General features: G+C 51.1%; 1 protein-coding gene across 1 annotated transcript in view; it reads left to right on the forward strand.

Annotated features, from left to right (window-relative positions):
- Positions 1 to 5496, forward strand: part of LOC118944029 (proline-rich extensin-like protein EPR1) — an 11876-nt gene extending 6380 nt beyond the window's left edge. Inside the window, exons 2-6 of the mRNA XM_036961504.1 lie at positions 3320 to 3595; positions 3715 to 3908; positions 4267 to 4510; positions 4603 to 4836; positions 4996 to 5496. Of these exons, the coding sequence (XP_036817399.1) occupies positions 3320 to 3595; positions 3715 to 3908; positions 4267 to 4510; positions 4603 to 4836; positions 4996 to 5496 (1449 nt within the window). The remainder of the gene's footprint in view (positions 1 to 3319; positions 3596 to 3714; positions 3909 to 4266; positions 4511 to 4602; positions 4837 to 4995) is intronic.
- Positions 5497 to 23013: the final 17517 nt, after the last annotated feature.

Consider the following 23013-nt stretch of genomic DNA (forward strand, 5'->3'; position numbering starts at 1 on the left):
ACTACAATATACAATCAGCCTGGGGGAAAGTAATGTCGCTATCTTATTACAATATACAACCAGCCTGGGGGAAAGTAATGTCGCTACCTTACTACAGTCTTCCTGCCTGTTAGTTATTGGTCACCTCTCCGCTGAATAGGAAAATAAAGCTTCAGAGAGTGAACACTTGGTTAATGTCATGTCATTCAAGGCTCTATGTGCACAACACTGCACCATAACTACAACACGCTGTTGGTCCGTGCAGTTTATTCAAAGAGAGGAACAGACGATTGATACAGCAGCGACAACAAACCCAGAGGACATCTTTATTTTGTTTTAAATTCTCCATTTTCAATAGAAAAGGCCAGGTTAGAAACGTTGTCATTGTGGCAGCTGTCATGCAGGCTTGTCTAGTAAAGCTTTAGGGTCTAGTTTCTTTCAAAGAAAATACAAAATCATAAAATAATTAGAGCTTGTGTAGGCTTTCTCTTCTGGTGTCAGCTGGGGAGAGTGAATCGCAGTGTGCTCTTCAAATTGTTCCATCTCTTCTTCCACCTCTCTTACATCAGGCGCGGGATAAGTATAGGTCAGGGATAAACGTAACCCAGTTACCATAGAGACAGAGTCACCCTCTTTTTTTTCCCCCCCTTTTTCTATGAATGACTGCTGTATTACAAGACGTTGCAATTATACGCCGTCTCGCTCACTCACTTTACAGTTGTAATGCAACGTAAAAATGTTCAAATATCACACCGTAACATTTAGACGAGGCGAAACATCACGGGCTTTTCTGTTCTGGCCACGCCAGGTCTCTTTGAATCAAACGAACACCTGCGCGGTAATTGTCCTGCTTTTTATAGATGGCAGAAAGGCACCGGTGGTCTCCATCTGGAGGAGAGGGAGCGAGCCGGCTGCCAAGCTGGGCTGGAGAGGGCCGGAGGTGAGGTGGGGTTAGGGTGGTGCTTGCCTGCCTTGTCTGTTGAAAGAGCTGGGTACTGGGGTGGTACATGACTGTCTGTCTGCCTGCCTGCCTGCCTGCCTGCCTGTCTGTCTTTCTGACTGCCTGCCTACCTACCTACCTGCCTGCCTGCCTGCTTGCCTACCTACCTACCTACCTACCTGTCTGTCTGTCTGTCTGTCTGTCTGTCTGTCTGTCTGTCTGTCTGTCTGTCTGTCTGTCTGTCTGTCTGTCTGTCTGACTACCTGACTCCCTGACTCCCTGACTACCTGACTACCTGACTACCTGCCAGCCTGACTGCCTGCCTGCCTCTAGAGGAGCTCTGAAACACAAAGGCGATCCTTCTCACTTCAAAGTGAATTTGTAATGAAAGTGACTGACTGACTGAGTGCTAGCTTTCACATTGAGATCGCAGGCTTGCCAGACAGTCAAATCTGAAATTGATCATTTGAATTTCAAATGTGTTGTATTGAGGTTAAAGGCAGGTTGGGGCGTTTTCTTTCTTTCAGCTGTCTCTCTCTCTCTCTCTCTCTCTCTCTCTCTCTCTCTCTCTCTCTCTCTCTCTCTCTCTCGCTCTGTCTCTCTCTCTCTCCATCTCTCTGTCTCTCTGTCTCTCTGTCTCTCTCTCTCTCTCTCTCTCTCTCTCTCTCTCTCTCTCTCTCTCCCTCTCTCTCTCTCCCTCTCTCTCTCGCTCTTTCTCTCTCTCTCTCTCTCTCTCTCTCTCTCTCTCTCTCTCTCTCTCTCTCTCTCTCTCTTTCTCTCTCTCTCTCTCTCTCTCTCTCCATCTCTCTGTCTCTCTCTCTCTCTCTCTCTCTCTCTCCTTCTCTCTCTCTCTCTCTCTCTCTCTCTCTCTCTCTCGCTCTTTCTCTCTCTCTCTCTCTCTCTCTCTCTCTCTCTCTCTCGCTCTGTCTCTCTGTCTCTCTGTCTCTCTCTCTCTCTCTCTCTCTCTCTCTCTCTCTCTCTCTCTCTCTCTCGCTCTGTCTCTCTCTCTCTCCATCTCTCTGTCTCTCTCTCTCTCCATCTCTCTGTCTCTCTGTCTCTCTGTCTCTCTCTCTCTCTCTCTCTCTCTCTCTCTCTCTCTCTCTCTCTCTCTCTCTCTCTCTCTCCCTCTCTCTCTCTCCCTCTCTCTCTCGCTCTTTCTCTCTCTCTCTCTCTCTCTCTCTCTCTCTCTCTCTCTCTCTCTCTCTCTCTCTCTCTCTCTCTCTCTCTCTCTCTCTCGCTCTGTCTCTCTCTCTCTCCATCTCTCTGTCTCTCTGTCTCTCTGTCTCTCTCTCTCTCTCTCTCTCTCTCCCTCTCTCTCTCTCCCTCTCTCTCTCGCTCTTTCTCTCTCTCTCTCTCTCTCTCTCTCTCTCTCTCTCTCTCTCTCTCTCTCTCTCTCTCTCTTTCTCTCTCTCTCTCTCTCTCTCTCTCTCTCTCTCTCTCTCTCTCCATCTCTCTGTCTCTCTCTCTCTCTCTCTCTCTCCTTCTCTCTCTCTCTCTCTCTCTCTCTCTCTCTCTCGCTCTTTCTCTCTCTCTCTCTCTCTCTCTCCCTTCCTCGTTGTTGTTGAATAATAATGTTTTAACAGAGGGATAAGAGAGGAGAGAGCAATCTCGTACAAAAAAATGTCCATTAATTATAATCCACATATTAATTCACGTTTCCTGTTGCTGAAGGATTATTTTCCTGCTGTAGCAGACTGGCTCAAATTCCTGAGCTTTTGGGTGTTGTCTGCTGTCAGCTGTCTGCTGTCTGCTGTCTATTGTCTGCTGTCTGTTGTCTGTTGTCTGCTGTCTGTTGTCTGTGGTCTGCTGTCTGTTGTCTGCTGTCTGTTGTCTGTTGTCTGTTGTCTGCTGTCTACAGTCTGTTGTCCTCCACACAGGACAACACACACCCTACACCTTCCATCCAGGTCCCTCAACCCTCCACATAGCCTGACCCCTCCATCCAGCCCCCTCCATCCTCCACACAGCCTGACCCCTCCATCCAGCCCCCTCAGTCCTCCACACAGCCTGACCGCTCCATCCAGCCCCCTAAATTCCTCCACACAGCCTGATCCCTCCATCCAGCCCCCTAAATTCCTCCACACATCCTGACCCCTCCATCCAGCCCCCCTCCATCCTCCACACAGCCTACACCCTCCATCCAGCCCCCTCAATCCTCCACACAGCCTACACCCTCCATCCAGCCTCCTCCGTCCTCCACACAGCCTACACCCTCCATCCAGCCTCCTCTGTCCTCCACACAGCCTGACCCCTCCATCCAGCCCCCTCCATCCTCCACACAGCCTTACCCCTCCATCCAGCCCCCTCAGTCCTCCAAACAGCCTACACCCTCCATCCAGCCCCCCTCCATCCTCCACACAGCCTGATCCCTCCATCCAGCCCCCTCCATCCTCCACACAGCCTGACCCCTCCATCCAGCCCCCTCCATCCTCCACACAGCCTTACCCCTCCATCCAGCCCCCTCAGTCCTCCAAACAGCCTACACCCTCCATCCAGCCCCCCTCCATCTTCCACACAGCCTACACCCTCCATCCAGCCCCCCTCCATCTTCCACACAGCCTACACCCTCCATCCAGCCCCCCTCCATCTTCCACACAGCCTACACCCTCCATCCAGGCCCCTCAACCCTCCACACAGCCTGACCCCTCCATCCAGCCCCCCTCAATCCTCCACACAGCCTGACCGCCTTATCCAGCCCCCTCCATCCTCCACACAGCCTGACCACTCCATCCAGACCCCTCAAATCTCCACACAGCCTACACCCTCCATCCAGCCCCCCTCCATCCTCCACACAGACTGACCGCTCCATCCAGCCCCCTCCATCCTCCACACAGCCTACACCCTCCATCCAGCCCCCTCAGTCCTCCACACAGCCTAAACCCTCCATCCAGCCCCCTCAGTCCTCCACACAGCCTGACCCCTCCATCCAGCCCCCTCCGTCCTCCACACAGCCTTACCCCTCCATCCAGCCCCCTCCATCCTCCACACAGCCTGATCCCTCCATCCAGCCCCCTCCATCCTCCACACAGCCTGACCCCTCCATCCAGCCCCCTCCATCCTCCACACAGCCTACACCCTCCATCATCCACACAGCCTGACCCCTCCATCCAGCCCCCTCAGTCCTCCAAACAACCTACACCCTCCATCCAGCCCCCCTCCATCCTCCACACAGCCTGATCCCTCCATCCAGCCCCCTCCATCCTCCACACAGCCTGACCCCTCCATCCAGCCCCCTCCGTCCTCCACACAGCCTACACCCTCCATCCAGCCCCCTCCGTCCTCCACACAGCCTGACCCCTCCATCCAGCCCCCCTCCATCCTCCACACAGCCTACACCCTCCATCCAGGCCCCTCAACCCTCCACACAGCCTGACCCCTCCATCCAGCCCCCCTCAATCCTCCACACAGCCTGACCGCCTTATCCAGCCCCCTCCATCCTCCACACAGCCTGACCACTCCATCCAGACCCCTCAAATCTCCACACAGCCTACACCCTCCATCCAGCCCCCTCCGTCCTCCACACATACTGACCCCTCCATCCAGCCCCCCTCCATCCTCCACACAGCCTACACCCTCCATCCAGCCCCCTCAGTCCTCCACACAGCCTGACCCCTCCATCCAGCCCCCCTCAATCCTCCACTCAGCCTACACCCTCCATCCAGGTCACTCAACCCTCCCCACAGCCTGACCCCTCCATCCAGCCCCCTCCATCCTCCACACAGCCTACACCCTCCATCCAGCCCCCTCCGTCCTCCACACAGCCTTACCCCTCCATCCAGCCCCCTCCATCCTCCACACAGCCTGATCCTTCCATCCAGCCCCCTCCATCCTCCCCACAGCCTGACCCCTCCATCCAGCCCCCTCCATCCTCCACACAGCCTACACCCTCCATCCAGCCCCCCTCCATCCTCCACACAGCCTGATCCCTCCATCCAGCCCCCTCCATCCTCCACACAGCCTACACCCTCCATCCAGCCCCCCTCCATCCTCCACACAGCCTGATCCCTCCATCCAGCCCCCTCTGTCCTCCACACAGCCTACACCCTCCATCCAGCCCCCCTCCATCCTCCACACAGCCTGATCCCTCCATCCAGCCCCCTCCGTCCTCCACACAGTCTACACCCTCCATCCAGCCCCCTCCATCCTCCACACAGCCTGACCGCTCCATCCAGCCCCCTCCATCCTCCACACAGCCTACACCCTCCATCCAGCCCCCTCAATCCTCCACACAGTCTACACCCTCCATCCAGCCCCCCTCCATCTTCCACACAGCCTACACCCTCCATCCAGCCCCCCTCCATCCACACAGTCTACACCCTCCATCCAGCCCCCCTCCATCCTCCACACAGCCTACACCCTCCATCCAGCCCCCCTCAATCCTCCACACAGCCTACACCCTCCATCCAGCCCCCTCAATCCTCCACACAGTCTACACCCTCCATCCAGCCCCCCTCCATCCGCCACACAGCCTACACCCTCCATCCAGCCCCCCTCCATCCTCCACACAGCCTACACCCTCCATCCAGCCCCCCTCCATCCTCCACACAGCCTACACCCTCCATCCAGCCCCCCTTTAGCCTGTCTCGCTCTACACACTCTCTCCCAGACACCAGCCCCCACTCTCAGCCCGTACCGACTCCAGTCCCCCTCCAACCCGCACCCCTCTCCTTGCCTGCATCCTATCCCAGCCAACATTTTCCTTTAGCCACCCTCCTCTTCCAGCCCCCCCCCCCCCCCTCCAACCCAGCCTTCTAAAGCCCCCCCACACACACAGCCTGCAGCCATACACCCTCCATCCCCTCTCCAGCCTGCTCCCTCTCCACTCCGACGCCTCCAGCCCACACCCAGACAGCTCTAAGCCAGACTTGCTACGCAGCCAGAGATAAAAGGCTCAGAACTGGATGGAAATCCAATGAGCCACCAATCCCTAACAAGTCTGGGTCTGTAGTCAGTCTTTTGTTGGAGCCTGATTAAAAGTCATCTGGAGAAGTAATAACCTGGACTTGAAAAGCCATTTTCTTAGCTCCTTATTAGCATAACACATACCACTCAAAATGGATGGATTGTTTGAAATAATAAAATAAAATAAAAATCATCTTAGCAGACCCCCACTTGGTCTCTGTTCAGTCACAGGAGGGAGATCCGTCAGCTCATTGTGGTCTGTGCATTGCAGCTCCTTGTGGTCTGTGCATTGCAGCTCCTTGTGGTCTGTGCATTGCAGCTCCTTGTGGTCTGTGTATTGCAGCTCCTTGTGGTCTGTGTATTGCAGCTCCTTGTGGTCTGTGTGTTACAGCTCCTTGTGGTCTGCGTATTGCAGGTCCTTGTGGTCTGTGTATTGCAGGTCCCTGTGGTCTGTGTATTACAGCTCCTTGTGGTCTGTGTATTGCAGGTCCTTGTGGTCTGTGTATTGCAGCTCCTTGTGGTCTGTGTATTGCAGCTCCTTGTGGTCTGTGTATTACAGCTCCTTGTGGTCTGTGTATTGCAGGTCCTTGTGGTCTGTGTATTGCAGGTCCTTGTGGTCTGTCTATTACAGCTCCTTGTGGTCTGTGTATTACAGCTCGTTGTGGTCTGTGTATTGCAGCTCCTTGTGGTCTGTGTATTACAGCTCGTTGTGGTCTGTGTATTGCAGCTCCTTGTGGTCTGTGTATTACAGCTCCTTGTGGTCTGTGTATTACAGCTCGTTGTGGTCTGTGTATTGCAGGTCCTTGGGGTCTGTGTATTACAGCTCGTGGTGGTCTGTGTATTGCAGCTCCTTGTGGTCTGTGTATTACAGCTCCTTGTGGTCTGTGTATTACAGCTCCTTGTGGTCTGTGTATTGCAGGTCCTTGTGGTCTGTGTATTACAGAACAGTTACAGGAGAGGTAAAGCTGGTGAAGCTGGTTGAGAGAATACCAGGAGTGTGCAAAGCTGTCATCAAGGCAAAGGGTGGCTATTTGAAGAATCTCAAATATGAAATATATTTTGAATTGTTTAACACTTTTGTTTGGTTACTACATGATTCCATATGTGTTATTTCATAGTTTTTGTAATGGTTTTCTTGATGAGAAGGAGAGTCGGACCAAAATGCAGCGTGTAGATTGCGATCCATGTTTTAATAAACAAACGTAAAACACGAATCAATACAAACACTACAAAATAAAGAACGTAACGAAAACCTAAACAGCCCTATCTGGTGAAAACACATAGACAGGAACAATCACCCACAAACACACAGTGAAAACCAGGCTACCTAAATATGGTTCCCAATCAGAGACAATGACGAACACCTGCCTCTGATTGAGAACCATATCAGGCCGAACATAGAACTGGACAAACTAGACATGTAACATAGAATGCCCACTCAGATCACACCCTGACCAACCAAAACATAGAAACATACAAAGTAAACTATGGTCAGGGTGTGACAGTACCCCCCCCCCCCCCCCCCCCCAAGGTGTGGACTCCGGCCGCAAAACCTGAACCTATAGGGGAGGGTCTGGGTGGGCATCTGTCCGCGGTGGAGGCTCTGGCGCTGGACGTGGACCCCACTCCATAATAGTTTTAGTCCACCTCCTTAGCGTCCCTAGATAGGTTACCCTCCTAAATGACAGCTCGGGACAGAGGGGCAGCTCGGAACAGAAGGACAGCTCGGGACAGAGGTAGCTCGGGACTGATGGGCCAGTCTGTAGGTAGCTCAGCACTGAGAGGAAGCTCAGCACTGAGAGGAAGCTCAGCACTGAGAGGAAGCTCAGGCAGGTAGTTGGATCCGGCAGATCCTGGCTGGCTGGCAGTTCTGGCAGATCCTGGCTGACTGGCAGATCTGGAAGAGTCTGGCTGACTGACAGATCTGGAAGAGTCTGGTCGACTGGCAGATCTGGAAGAGTGGTCGACTGGCAGATCTGGAAGAGTCTGGTCGACTGGCAGATCTGGAAGAGTCTGGTCGACTGGCAGATCTGGAAGAGTCTGGTCGACTGGCAGATCTGGAAGAGTCTGGTCGACTGGCAGCTCTGGCTGCTCCATGCTGACTGGCTGCTCCATGCTGACTGGCAGCTCTGGCTGCTCCATGCTGACTGGCAGCTCCATGCTGACTGGCAGCTCTGGCTGCTCCATGCTGACTGGCTGCTGTGGCTGCTCCATGCTGACTGGCTGCTCTGGCTGCTCCATGCTGACTGGCTGCTCCATGCAGAGTGGCTGCTCCATGCAGAGTGGCGGCCCTGGCTGCTCCATGCTGACTGGCGGCCCTGGCTGCTCCATGCTGACTGGCGTCCCTGGCTGCTCCATTCTGACTGGCGGCTCTGGCTGCTCCATGCTAACTGGCAGCTCTGGCTGCTCCATGCAGACTGGCAGCTCTGGCGGCTCCTTGCAAACTGGCAGCTTTGGCGGCATCCTGCAGACAGGCAGCTCTGGCGGCTCCTTGCAGACTGGCAGCTCCTTGCAGACTGGCAGCTCCTTGCAGACTGGCAGCTCCTTGCAGACTGGCAGCTCCTTGCAGACTGGCAGCTCCTTGCAGACTGGCAGCTCCTTGCAGACTGGCAGCTCCTTGCAAACTGGCAGCTCCTTGCAAACTGGCAGCTCCTTGCAAACTGGCAGCTCCTTGCAAACTGGCAGCTCCTTGCAAACTGGCAGTTCTGAACAGGCGGGAGACTCCGGCAGCGCTGTAGAGAAGGAAGGCTCTAACAGTGCTAAACAGGCGGGAGACTCCGACAGCGCTGGAGAGGAGGAGGGCTCCGACAGCGCTGGACAGGCGAGGCGCACTGTAGGCCTGATGCGTGGTGCTGGCACTGGTGGTACTGGGCCGAGGACACGCACAGGAAGCCTGGTGCGGGGAGCTGCTACCGGAGGGCTGGGGTGTGGAGGTGGTACTGGAAAGACCGGACCGTGCAGGCGCACTGGAGCTCTTGAGCACCGAGCCTGCCCAACCTTACCTGGTTGAATGCTCACGGTCGCCCTGCCAGTGCGGCGAGGTGGAATAGCCCGCACTGGGCTATGCAGGCGAACCGGAGACACCGAGCGCAAGGCTGGCGCCATGTAAGCCGGCCCAAGGAGACGCACTGGAGACCAGCTGCGTAGAGCCGGCTTCATGGCATTAGGCTCGACGCTCAATCTAGCCCGGCCGACACGCGGAGCTGGAATATACCGCACCGGTCTATGCACCCGCACTGGAGACACCGTGCGCACCACTGCATAACACGGTGCCTGTCCGGTCTCTCTAGCCCCCCGGTAAGCACAGGGAGTCTGCCCAGGTCTCCTACCTGGCGTAGCCATACTCCCTGTTAGCCCCCCCCCAAGAAATTTTTGGGGCTGCCTCTCAGGCTTCCATCCGCTACGTCGTGCTGCCTCCTCATATCTGCGCCTCTCAGCTTTCGCCGCCTCCAGTTCTTCCTTGGGGCGGCGATATTCTCCAGGCTGAGCCCAGGGTCCTTTACCGTCCAGTTCTTCCTCCCATGTCCATTTCTCCAGGTGGTGCAGCCTCTGTTCCTTCTCCTGCTGCACCTTGGTGCGGCTACACTCCCCTGGTTTAGCCCAGGGTCCTCTCCCGTCGAGGATTTCCTCCCATGTCCAGAAATCCTTATTGCGCGTCTCCTCGCGCTGCTCCTGCCTGTTGACACGCTGCTTGGTCCGTTGGTGGTGGGTGATTCTGTAATGGTTTTCTTGATGAGAAGGAGAGTCGGACCAAAATGCAGCGTGTAGATTGCGATCCATGTTTTAATAAACAAACGTAAAACACGAATCAATACAAACACTACAAAATAAAGAACGTAATGAACGTAACGAAAACCTAAACAGCCCTATCTGGTGAAAACACATAGACAGGAACAATCACCCACAAACACACAGTGAAAACCAGGCTACCTAAATATGGTTCCCAATCAGAGACAATGACGAACACCTGCCTCTGATTGAGAACCATATCAGGCCGAACATAGAACTGGACAAACTAGACATGTAACATCGAATGCCCACTCAGATCACACCCTGAAAAACCAAAACATAGAAACATACAAAGTAAACTATGGTCAGGGTGTGACAGTTTTGATGTCTTCACTGTTATTCTACAATGTAAAAAATAGCAAAAAATTAAGTAAAACCCTTGAATGTGGAGGTGTTCTCAAACTTTAGATTGGTAGTGTAGCTTTTTTTGGCAAATAAACTCTTAAATGACTGCAGTACAGAGTGAAAACTCTCTCTCTCTCCCTGTCTCTGTCCAGGCAGTACGGAGTGAAAACTCTCTCTCTCTCCCTGTCTCTGTCCAGGCAGTACGGAGTGAAAACTCTCTCTCTCCCTCTGTCCCTGTCTCCCTGTCTCTGTCCAGGCAGTACGGAGTGAAAACTCTCTCTCTGTCCCTGTCTCCCTGTCTCCCTGTCTCTGTCCAGGCAGTTCGGAGTGAAAACTCTCTCTCTCCCACTGTCCCTGTCTCCCTGTCTCCCTGTCTCTGTCCAGGCAGTACGGAGTGAAAACTCTCTCTCTCCCTCTGTCCCTGTCTCCCTGTCTCCCTGTCTCTGTCCAGGCAGTACGGAGTGAAAACTGTAAAACCCAGAAGGGAAACCAAAGTAAATGTAGGACCAACTGGGTTCTAACACCAGGACTGCTGCAAAGACACAAGACTGAGCAGTTAACCTCATGGATTCTCTCTCCCTCTCCGTCTGTATCTCCCCCTCTCCCCCTCTCCCCCTCTGTCTGTCTGTCTGTCTGTCTGTCTGGCTGTCTGGCTGGCTGTCTGTCTGTCTGTCTCTCTCTGTCTCTCTCTCTGTCTCTCTCTCTCTCTGCTCTCTTTCTGTCTCTCTCTCTCCCTCCCTCCCTGTCTCTCTGTCTCTCTCTTTCTCTCTCTCTGTCTCTCTCTCTCCCTCCCTGTCTCTCTTTCTCTTTCTCTCTCTCTGTCTCTCTCTCTCCCTCCCTGTCTCTCTCTCTCTCTGTCTCTCTCTCTCTCTCTCTGTCTCTCTCTGGAGTTACTTATCTGAGACCTTTATGATTCATACTGTGTGGGGGGACATCAGGAGTCTAACTTTAGGTCCAATTAACATATAATAGTCTGTCCCTCTTCTCACGGTACCAGTCTAAATTCTTAGGTCTACAGGGTCCAATAGTGTAACATTACAGCCATATCTCTGTGCTTGGCAGTGGACAGGACAGTACACATGTCCAAAATGCCTGGCTGGCCCCTCTCTCCGGACACTTTGTCAGAGTCCTTGGCTGGCCCCTCTCTCCGGACACTTTGTCAGAGTCCTTGGCTGGCCCCTCTCTCCGGACACTTTGTCAGAGTCCTTGGCTGGCCCCTCTCTCCGGACACTTTGTCAGAGTCCTTGGCTGGCCCCTCTCTCCGGACACTTTGTCAGAGTCCTTGGCTGGCCCCTCTCTCCGGACACTTTGTCAGAGTCCTTGGCTGGCCCCTCTCTCCGGACACTTTGTCAGAGTCCTTGGCTGGCCCTTCTCTCCGGACACTTTGTCAGTGTCCTTGGCTGGCCCCTCTCTCCGGACACTTTGTCAGAGTCCTTGGCTGGCAATAAAACTTGTTTTCAAAAAGTTATATTACACAATATTCACCACAAAGTGCAATATTTTATAGAGCTCTGAATAGAAGTCGTCCACTATATGGGGAATAGGGTCCCATTTGGGACGCAAATATGTCTTTCAAATAAATACCAGAGTAGGTACAGTAGTAGATATGAACAGACTACAGGGACCCAGTCTGGTAACTCTACATTAACACAACAGACTACAGGGACCCAGTCTGGTAACTCTACATTAACACAACAGACCATTAACACAACAGACTACAGAGACCCAGTCTGGTAACTCTACATTAACACAACAGACTACAGAGACCCAGTCTGGTAACTCTACATTAACACAACAGACTACAGAGACCCAGTCTGGTAACTCTACATTAACACAACAGACTACAGAGACCCAGTCTGGTATCTCTACATTAACACAACAGACTACAGGGACCCAGTCTGGTAACTCTACATTAACACAACAGACCATTAACACAACAGACTACTGTCATGTACTGTCATGTTGTGTCTTGTCTCTGTCCTTTCCCTTCACCCTGTCTCCCTCTGCTGGTCGTTGTTAGGTTACCTTTTCTCCTCCTCTTTCCCCCAGCTGTGCCTTGTCTCCTCCTAACTACCCATTCACCCCGTTTCCCACCTGTTCCCTTTTTCCCTCTGATTAGGTCCCTATATCTCTCTCTGTTTTTGTTCCTGTCCTTGTCGGATTCTTGTTTGTTGTGTTTCATGCCTGAACCAGACTGTCGTCATGTTTGCTGTAACCTTGTCTTGTCCTGTCGGAATCTGCCGGTCCGTCTGAGCCTACCTATGTTTGGTAATTAAAGAAGCTCTGTCTAAGTTAATTCGCTTTTGGGTCCTCATTCACGCACCGTAACAGAAGAATCCGACCAAGAATGGACCCAGCGACTTCGGATCCTCTCCACTCAGCCGTCGGGATCCAGGGAGCGATGCTAGGCAGACACGAGCAGGAAGTGTCTGCTGCTCGACATGCCGTTGAGACCCTGGCCACCCAAGTCTCCAACCTCACAGAACAGGTTCACCATCTCCGCCTCGATCCACCGGCCACTTCCAGGGCTTTCGAATCTCCGGAGCCCAGAATCAATAACCCGCCGTGTTACTCTGGGGAGCCCACTGAATGCCGCTCGTTCCTCACCCAGTGTGATATTGTGTTTTCTCTCCAGCCCAACACTTACTCCAGGAGCACTGCTCGTGTCGCCTACGTCATATCTCTCCTTATTGGACGGGCTCGTGAGTGGGGCACGGCAATCTGGGAGGCAAGGGCTGAGTGTACTAACCAGTATCAGGACTTTAAGGAGGAGATGATACAGGTTTTTGATCGATCTGTTTTTGGGGAGGAGGCTTCCAGGGCCCTGTCTTCCCTATGTCAAGGCAATCGATCCATAACAGACTACTCTATTGAGTTTCGCACTCTTGCTGTCTCCAGTGGCTGGAACGAGCCGGCCTTGCTCGCTCGTCTTCTGGAGGGTCTCCGCGCAGAGGTAAAGGATGAGATTCTCTCCCGGGAGGTTCCTTCCAGCGTGGATTCCTTGATTGAACTCGCTATTCGCATTGAGCGACGGGTTGATCTTCGTCACCGAGCTCGTGGAAAGGAGCTCGCGCTCTCCGTCGCCCCCCTCTCCGCATCACTACCATCTTCCTCTGCCGGCTCGGGTGCTGAGCCCATGCAGCTGGGAGGTATCCGCATCTCGACTAAGGAGAGGGAACGGAGAATCACCAACCGCCTCTGTCTCTATTGCGGTTCCGCTGGTCATTTTGTCACTTCATGTCCAGTAAAAGGCCAGAGCTCGTCAGTAAGCGGAGGGCTACTGGTGAGCGCTACTACTCCTGTCTCTCCTTCAAGATCCTGCACTACCTTGTCGGTCCATCTACGCTGGACCGGTTCGTCAGCTTCCTGCAGTGCCTTAATAGACTCTGGGGCGGAGGGCTGTTTTATGGACGAGACCTGGGCTCGGGAACATGACATTCCTCTCAGACAGTTAAAGGAGCCCACGGCCTTGTTCGCCCTGGATGGTAGTCCTCTCCCCAGGATTCAGCGTGAGACGCTACCTTTAACCCTCACTGTTTCTGGTAATCATAGTGAAACCATTTCTTTTTTAATTTTTCGTTCACCTTTTACACCTGTTGTTTTGGGCCATCCCTGGCTAGTTTGTCATAATCCTTCCATTAATTGGTCTAGTAATTCTATCCTCTCCTGGAACGTCTCTTGTCATGTGAAATGTTTAATGTCTGCTATCCCTCCTGTTTCCTCTGTCTCTTCTTCACAGGAGGAGCCTGGTGATTTGACAGGGGTGCCGGAGGAATATCACGATCTGCGCACGGTGTTCAGTCGGTCCAGGGCCACCTCTCTTCCTCCACACCGGTCGTATGATTGTAGTATTGATCTCCTTCCGGGAACCACCCCCCCCCCCGGGGTAGACTATACTCTCTGTCGGCTCCCGAACGTAAGGCTCTCGAAGATTATTTGTCTGTAGCTCTTGACGCCGGTACCATAGTCCCCTCCTCCTCTCCCGCCGGAGCGGGGTTTTTTTTTTGTCAAGAAGAAGGACGGGTCTCTGCGCCCCTGCATAGATTATCGAGGGCTGAATGACATAACAGTGAAGAATCGTTATCCGCTTCCTCTTATGTCTTCAGCCTTCGAGATCCTGCAGGGAGCCAGGTTTTTCACTAAGTTGGACCTTCGTAACGCTTACCATCTCGTGCGCATCAGGGAGGGGGACGAGTGGAAGACGGCGTTTAACACTCCGTTAGGGCACTTTGAATACCGGGTTCTTCCTTTCGGCCTCGCTAACGCTCCAGCTGTCTTTCAGGCATTAGTCAATGATGTCCTGAGAGACATGCTGAACATCTTTGTTTTCGTTTACCTTGACGATATCCTGATTTTTTCACCGTCACTCCAGATTCATGTTCAGCACGTTCGACGTGTCCTCCAGCGCCTTTTAGAGAATTGTCTTTTTGTGAAGGCTGAGAAGTGCACTTTTCATGCCTCCTCCGTCACATTTCTCGGTTCTGTTATTTCCGCTGAAGGCATTAAGATGGATCCCGCTAAGGTCCAAGCTGTCATTGATTGGCCCGTCCCTAAGTCACGCGTCGAGCTGCAGCGCTTTCTCGGCTTCGCGAACTTCTATCGTCGTTTCATCCTTAATTTCGGTCAGGTGGCAGCTCCTCTCACAGCCCTTACTTCTGTCAAGACGTGCTTTAAGTGGTCCGTTTCCGCCCAGGGAGCTTTTGATCTCCTCAAGAATCGTTTTACATCCGCTCCTATCCTTGTTACACCTGACGTCTCTAGACAGTTCGTTGTCGAGGTTGACGCGTCAGAGGTGGGCGTGGGAGCCATTCTTTCTCAGCGCTCCCTCTCTGACGACAAGGTCCACCCATGCGCGTATTTTTCTCATCGCCTGTCGCCGTCGGAACGTAACTATGATGTGGGTAACCGCGAACTGCTCGCCATCCGGTTAGCCCTAGGCGAATGGCGACAGTGGTTGGAGGGGGCGACCGTTCCTTTTGTCGTTTGGACTGACCATAGGAACCTTGAGTACATCCGTTCTGCCAAACGACTTAATGCGCGTCAGGCGCGTTGGGCGCTGTTTTTCGCTCGTTTCGAGTTCGTGATTTCTTATCGTCCGGGCTCTAAGAACACCAAGCCTGATGCTTTGTCTCGTCTCTTCAGTTCTTCAGTAGCCTCCACTGACCCCGAGGGGATTCTCCCTGAGGGGCGTGTTGTCGGGTTGACTGTCTGGGGAATTGAGAGGCAGGTAAAACAAGCGCTCACTCACACTCCGTCGCCGCGCGCTTGTCCTAGGAACCTTCTTTTCGTTCCCGTTCCTACTCGTCTGGCCGTTCTTCAGTGGGCTCACTCTGCCAAGTTAGCCGGCCACCCTGGCGTTCGGGGTACGCTTGCTTCCATTCGCCAGCGTTTTTGGTGGCCCACCCGGGAGCATGACACGCGTCGTTTCGTGGCTGCTTGTTCGGTCTGCGCGCAGACTAAGTCCGGTAACTCTCCTCCTGCCGGCCGTCTCAGGCCGCTTCCTATTCCCTCTCGACCGTGGTCTCACATCGCCTTAGATTTTGTCACCGGACTGCCTTCGTCAGCGGGGAAGACTGTTATTCTTACGGTTGTCGATAGGTTCTCTAAGGCGGCTCATTTCATTCCCCTTGCTAAGCTTCCTTCTGCTAAAGAGACGGCACAAATCATCATCGAGAATGTTTTCAGAATTCATGGCCTTCCGTCAGACGTCGTTTCGGACAGAGGTCCGCAATTCACGTCTCAATTTTGGAGGGAGTTTTGCCGTTTGATTGGGGCTTCCGTCAGTCTCTCTTCCGGCTTTCACCCCCAGTCTAACGGTCAAGCAGAACGGGCCAATCAGACTATTGGTCGCATCTTACGCAGTCTTTCCTTTCGTAACCCTGCGTCTTGGTCAGAACAGCTCCCCTGGGCAGAATACGCCCACAACTCGCTTCCTTCGTCTGCGACCGGGCTATCTCCTTTTCAGAGTAGCCTCGGGTACCAGCCTCCGCTGTTCTCATCTCAGTTCGCCGAGTCCAGCGTCCCCTCCGCTCAGGCTTTTGTCCAACGTTGCGAGCGCACCTGGAAGAGGGTCAGGTCTGCACTTTGCCGTTATAGGACGCAGACTGTGAGGGCTGCTAATAAGCGTAGAACTAAGAGTCCTAGATATTGTCGCGGTCAGAGAGTTTGGCTCTCCACTCAGAACCTTCCCCTTAAGACGGCTTCTCGCAAGTTGACCCCGCGGTTCATTGGTCCGTTCCGTATTTCTCGGGTCATTAATCCTGTCGCAGTTCGACTTCTTCTTCCGCGATACCTTCGTCGCGTCCACCCGGTCTTCCATGTCTCCTGCATCAAGCCCGTCCTTCGCGCCCCCGCTCGTCTTTCCCCCCCCCCCCCCATCCTTGTCGAGGGCGCACCCATCTACAGGGTCCGTAGAATTTTGGACATGCGTCCTCGGGGCCGTGGTCACCAGTACCTCGTAGATTGGGAGGGGTACGGTCCTGAGGAGAGGAGTTGGGTTCCCTCTCGGGACGTGCTGGACCGTGCGCTGATCGAGGATTTCCTCCGTTGCCGCCAGGTTTCCTCCTCGAGTGCGCCAGGAGGCGCTCGGTGAGTGGGGGGGTACTGTCATGTACTGTCATGTTGTGTCTTGTCTCTGTCCTTTCCCTTCACCCTGTCTCCCTCTGCTGGTCGTTGTTAGGTTACCTTTTCTCCTCCTCTTTCCCCCAGCTGTGCCTTGTCTCCTCCTAACTACCCATTCACCCCGTTTCCCACCTGTTCCCTTTTTCCCTCTGATTAGGTCCCTATATCTCTCTCTGTTTTTGTTCCTGTCCTTGTTGGATTCTTGTTTGTTGTGTTTCATGCCTGAACCAGACTGTCGTCATGTTTGCTGTAACCTTGTCTTGTCCTGTCGGAATCTGCCGGTCCGTCTGAGCCTACCTATGTTTGGTAATTAAAGAAGCTCTGTCTAAGTTAATTCGCTTTTGGGTCCTCATTCACGCACCGTAACAACTACAGAGACCCAGTCTGGTAACTCTACATTAACACAACAGACTACAGAGACCCAGTCTGATAACTCTACATTAACACAACAGACTACAGAGACCCAGTCTGATAACTCTACATTAACACAACAGACTACAGAGACCCAGTCTGATAACTCTACATTAACACAACAGACTACAGAGACCCAGTCTGATAACTCTACATTAACACAACAGACTACAGAGACCCAGTCTGATAACTCTACATTAACACAACAGACTACAGAGACCCAGTCTGATAACTCTACATTAACACAACAGACTACAGAGACCCAGTCTGATAACTCTACATTAACACAACAGACTACAGAGACCCAGTCTGATAACTCTACATTAACACAACAGACTACAGAGACCCAGTCTGATAACTCTACATTAACACAACAGACTACAGAGACCCAGTCTGGTAACTCTACATTAACACAACAGACTACAGAGACCCAGTCTGATAACTCTACATTAACACAACAGACTACAGAGACCCAGTCTGATAACTCTTCATTAACACAACAGACTACAGAGACCCAGTCTGATAACTCTACATTAACACAACAGACTACAGAGACCCAGTCTGATAACTCTACATTAACACAACAGACTACAGAGACCCAGTCTGATAACTCTACATTAACACAACAGACTACAGAGACCAAGTCTGATAACTCTACATTAACACAACAGACTACAGAGACCCAGTCTGATCTCTACATTAACACAACAGACTACAGAGACCCAGTCTGATAACTCTACATTAACACAACAGACTACAGAGACCCAGTCTGATAACTCTACATTAACCCAACAGACTACAGAGACCCAGTCTGGTAACTCTACATTAACACAACAGACTACAGGGACCCAGTCTGATAACTCTACATTAACACAACAGACTACAGAGACCCAGTCTGATAACTCTACATTAACACAACAGACTACAGAGACCCAGTCTGGTAACTCTACATTAACACAACAGACTACAGAGACCCAGTCTGGTAACTCTACATTAAAACAACAGACTACAGAGACCCAGTCTGATAACTCTACATTAACACAACAGACTACAGGGACCCAGTCTGATAACTCTACATTAACACAACAGACTACAGAGACCCAGTCTGATAACTCTACATTAACACAACAGACTACAGAGACCCAGTCTGGTAACTCTACATTAACACAACAGACTACAGAGACCCAGTCTGATAACTCTACATTAACACAACAGACTACAGAGACCCAGTCTGGTAACTCTACATTAACACAACAGACTACAGAGACCCAGTCTGATAACTCTACATTAACACAACAGACTACAGAGACCCAGTCTGATAACTCTACATTAACACAACAGACTACAGAGACCCAGTCTGATAACTCTACATTAACACAACAGACTACAGAGACCCAGTCTAATAACTCTACATTAACACAACAGACTACAGAGACCCAGTCTGATAACTCTACATTAACACAACAGACTACAGAGACCCAGTCTGATAACTCTACATTAACACAACAGACTACAGAGACCCAGTCTGATAACTCTACATTAACACAACAGACTACAGAGACCCAGTCTGATAACTCTACATTAAAACAACAGACTACAGAGACCCAGTCTGATAACTCTACATTAACACAACAGACTACAGAGACCCAGTCTGATAAGTCTACATTAACACAACAGACTAATTCATGTTTAGCTCCATAGGGAATCTATAGAACCCAACAGACTAATTCATGTTTAGCTCCATAGAGAACCTATAGAACCCAACAGACTAATTCATGTTTAGCTCCATAGAGAACCTATAGAACCCAACAGACTAATTCATGTTTAGCTCCATAGAGAACCTATAGAACCCAACAGACTAATTCATGTTTAGCTCCATAGAGAACCTATAGAACCCAACAGACTAATTCATGTTTAGCTCCATAGAGAACCTATAGAACCCAACAGACTAATTCATGTTTAGCTCCATAGAGAACCTATAGAACCCAACAGACTAATTCATGTTTAGCTCCATAGAGAACCTATAGAACCCAACAGACTAATTCATGTTTAGCTCCATAGAGAACCTATAGAACCCAACAGACTAATTCATGTTTAGCTCCATAGAGAACCTATAGAACCCAACAGACTAATTCATGTTTAGCTCCATAGAGAACCTATAGAACCCAACAGACTAATTCATGTTTAGCTCCATAGAGAACCTATAGAACCCAACAGACTAATTCATGTTTAGCTACATAGAGAACCTATAGAACCCAACAGACTAATTCATGTTTAGCTCCATAGAGAACCTATAGAACCCAACAGACTAATTCATGTTTAGCTCCATAGAGAACCTATAGAACCCAACAGACTAATTCATGTTTAGCTCCATAGAGAACCTATAGAACCCAACAGACTAATTCATGTTTAGCTCCATAGAGAACCTATAGAACCCAACAGACTAATTCATGTTTAGCTCCATAGAGAACCTATAGAACCCAACAGACTAATTCATGTTTAGCTACATAGAGAACCTATAGAACCCAACAGACTAATTCATGTTTAGCTCCATAGAGAACCTATAGAACCCAACAGACTAATTCATGTTTAGCTCCATAGAGAACCTATAGAACCCAACAGACTAATTCATGTTTAGCTCCATAGAGAACCTATAGAACCCAACAGACTAATTCATGTTTAGCTCCATAGAGAACCTATAGAACCCAACAGACTAATTCATGTTTAGCTCCATAGAGAACCTATAGAACCCAACAGACTAATTCATGTTTAGCTCCATAGAGAACCTATAGAACCCAACAGACTAATTCATGTTTAGCTCCATAGAGAACCTATAGTAGCAGCGTGTTTGAATGAAAGCAGAACTTTAAAGATGACCGTTTGTTGACGTCTCTTGTAATCTCGGTCAAAATAATGTCTTGATACAAAACGACTTTAATTTCAGCTTGATCTTCTACAATCAGCACCAGGGGACCTTTCATGGTGAAAACAGGTCTTTAAGGCCCCAAACACAGACAAATGTCAAATAGAAGTTAGATCGCAGCAAATCAGCATGATTTCAGTATAACTTATATATTTTCCATTATTAATGAGGTGGACAATAGTGGAGTCAGTGAGAGAATCAAAGCCTCATATTCAGGAGAAGTCGCGTAGCGTGGGACTAAAGGGGTCAGAGAATGTCAGGGCAGCCTCAGTACCGCCACACATACGACAGCGTCAGTCACAGACCAGGGTAAAATGGAAGTCCTCCCCATTTAGCTCCGTGATCAATGTGTAGACTATTGTCTCTCGTTGCTTACTGCTGATTGGTGGCCTTCAGAGTGGTGTGTGTGTGTTTGTGTGTGTTTGTGTGTGGCCTGTCCTATGCTGCTCTGTCCTTGTCTCTGTCTCTGTCCCTGTCTCTGTCTCGATCTCTGCTTCTGTCGCTGTCCCTCTCTCTCTCTCTCTCTGTACCTGCCTCTGTCCCTGTCCCTGTCTCTGTCCCTGTCTCTGTCTCTGTCCCTGTCTCTGTCCCTGTCTCTGTCTCTGTCCCTGTCTCTGTCTCTATCCCTGTCTCTGTCTCTGTCCCTGTCTCTGTCCCTGTCTCTGTCCCTGTCCCTGTCTCTGTCTCTGTCCCTGTCTCTGGCTGGGCCCTCTCTCTCTGACCCTGTCTCTGTCCCTGTCTCTGTCTCTGTCTCTGTCTCTATCCCTGTCTCTGTCTCTGTCCCTGTCTCTGTCCCTGTCCCTGTCTCTGTCTCTGTCCCTGTCTCTCGCTGGGCCCTCTTTCTCTGACCCTGTCCCTATCTCTGGCTGGGCCCTCTCTCTCTGACCCTGTCTCTGTCCCTGTCTCTGGCTTTGCCCTCTCTCTCTGACCCTGTCCCTGTCCCTGTCTCTGGCTGGGCCCTCTCAGTCGGACCCTGTCCCTGTCTCTGGCTGGGCCTTCTCGCTCTGACCCTGTCCCTGGCTGGGCCCTCTCAGTCTGACCCTGTCCCTGTCACTGGCTGGGCTCTCTCTCTCTGTCTCTGTCCCTCTCTGTCTGGACCCTCTCTCTGTGACCCTGTCCCTGTCTCTGGCTGGGCCCTCTCTCTCTGTCTCTGTCCCTGTCTCTGGCTGGGCCCTCTCTCGCTGACCCTGTCTCTGTCCCTGTCTCTAGCTTGGCCCTCTCAGTCTGACCCTGTCCCTGTCTCTGGCTGGGCTCTCTCTCTCTGTCTCTGTCCCTGTCTCTGTCTGGACCCTCTCTCTGTGACCCTGTCCCTGTCTCTGGCTGGGCCCTCTCTCTCTGTCTCTGTCCCTGTCTCTGGCTGGGCCCTCTCTTGCTGACCCTGTCTCTGTCCCTGTCTCTGGCTGGGCCCTCTCAGTCTGACCCTGTCCCTGTCTCTGGCTGGGCCCTCTCTCTCTGACCCTGTCCCTGTCTCTGGCTGGGTCCTCTCTCTCCAGATGGCAGTCTCTGATCATTTATTGATGACCAAGTTCACAGAGTGGCACCCAGCTGCTGCATTCACACTCTCCAGGCCACCACAGCTCAGCTCAGCACAGTTTAGCAACCCGAGATGCTGAATTTATTCTGCTCTCTCCCACTCTCTCCCTTTCTGCCTCCCTCAATTCAATTCAAAGGGTTTTATTGGCATGGGAAACATATTTTAACCTTGCCAAAGCAAGTGAAGTAGATAAATATACAAAAGTGAAATAAACAATAAAATGAACAGTAAATATTACACTCACACAACTTACAAAAGAATAAAGACATTTCAAATGTCATAATATGTCAACATACAGTGTTGTAACGATGTACAAATGGTTAAAGGACACAGGATAAAATAAATAAGCATAAATATGGGTTGTATTTACAATGGTGTTTGTTCTTCACTGGTTGCCCTTTTCTCGTGGCAACAGGTCACAAATCTTGCTGCTGTGATGGCACACTGTGGAATTTCACCCAGTAGATATGGGAGTTTATCAAAATTGGGTTTGTTTTCGAATTCTTTGTGGATCTGTGTAATCTGAGGGAAATATGTGTCTCTAATATGGTCCTACATTTGGCAGGAGGTTAGGAAGTGCAGCTCAGTTTCCACCTCATTTTGTGGGCAGTGAGCACATAGCCTGTCTTCTCTTGAGAGCCATGTCTGCCTACGGCGGCCTTTCTCAATAGCAAGGCTATGCTCACTGAGTCTGTACATAGTCAAAGCTTTCCTTAAGTTTGGGTCAGTCACAGTGGTCAGGTATTCTGCCGCTGTGTACTCTCTGTGTAGGGCCAAATAGCATTCTAGTTTGCTCAGTTTTTTTGTTAATTCTTTCCAATGTGTCAAGTAATTATCTTTTTGTTTTCTCATTATTTGATTGGGTCTAATTGTGTTGCTGTCCTGGGGCTCTGTGGGGTGTGTTTGCGTTTGTGAACAGGACCCCAGGACCAGCTTGCTTAGGGGACTCTTCTCCAGTTTAACTTCTCTGTAGGTGGTAGCTTTGTTATGGAAAGTTTGGGAATCACTTTCTTTTAGGTGGTTGTAGAATTTTACTTCTTCGGGCTAGGGGGCAGTATTTGGAAGTTTGGATGAATGAGGTGCCCAAAGTAAACTGCCTGTTACTCAGGCCCAGAATCTACTCAGGCCCAGAAATGCATTTATTTGGTAGTATTGGATAGGAGACACTCCAAAGTGTCCAGTATGAGTATAGTTATGTTGAGTAAAACAAAACTGATATGGCAGGCAAAAACCCAAGGACCATCCATCCAGAATGTTTTTTCTCCAGCTCATCCTTGATTACTATGGCTGTCAATGGGAATATGGGCAGTTCCTAGGGCTTCCACTAGATGTCAACAGTCTTTGGAAAGAGTTTCAGGCTTGTTTGTTGAAAAATTAGCTAGAATTTGAAGTTTTAGTAAGTGGCTCCCATTTTGGCTGTAGTGTGTGTTGCGTGTTCCGGTGAGTGCGCGTACTTTGTTATTTATCTCCGATAATGGTCTCCGGTATTCTCTGCCTATGGCAGCCTTTGTCAATAGCAAGGCTATGCTCAATGAGTCTCTCGCTCTCTATTTCTTTTTAGACAGCCAT

The sequence above is a fragment of the Oncorhynchus mykiss genome, chromosome 2, assembly GCF_013265735.2.
Source record: "Oncorhynchus mykiss isolate Arlee chromosome 2, USDA_OmykA_1.1, whole genome shotgun sequence".
NCBI lineage: Eukaryota > Metazoa > Chordata > Actinopteri > Salmoniformes > Salmonidae > Oncorhynchus > Oncorhynchus mykiss.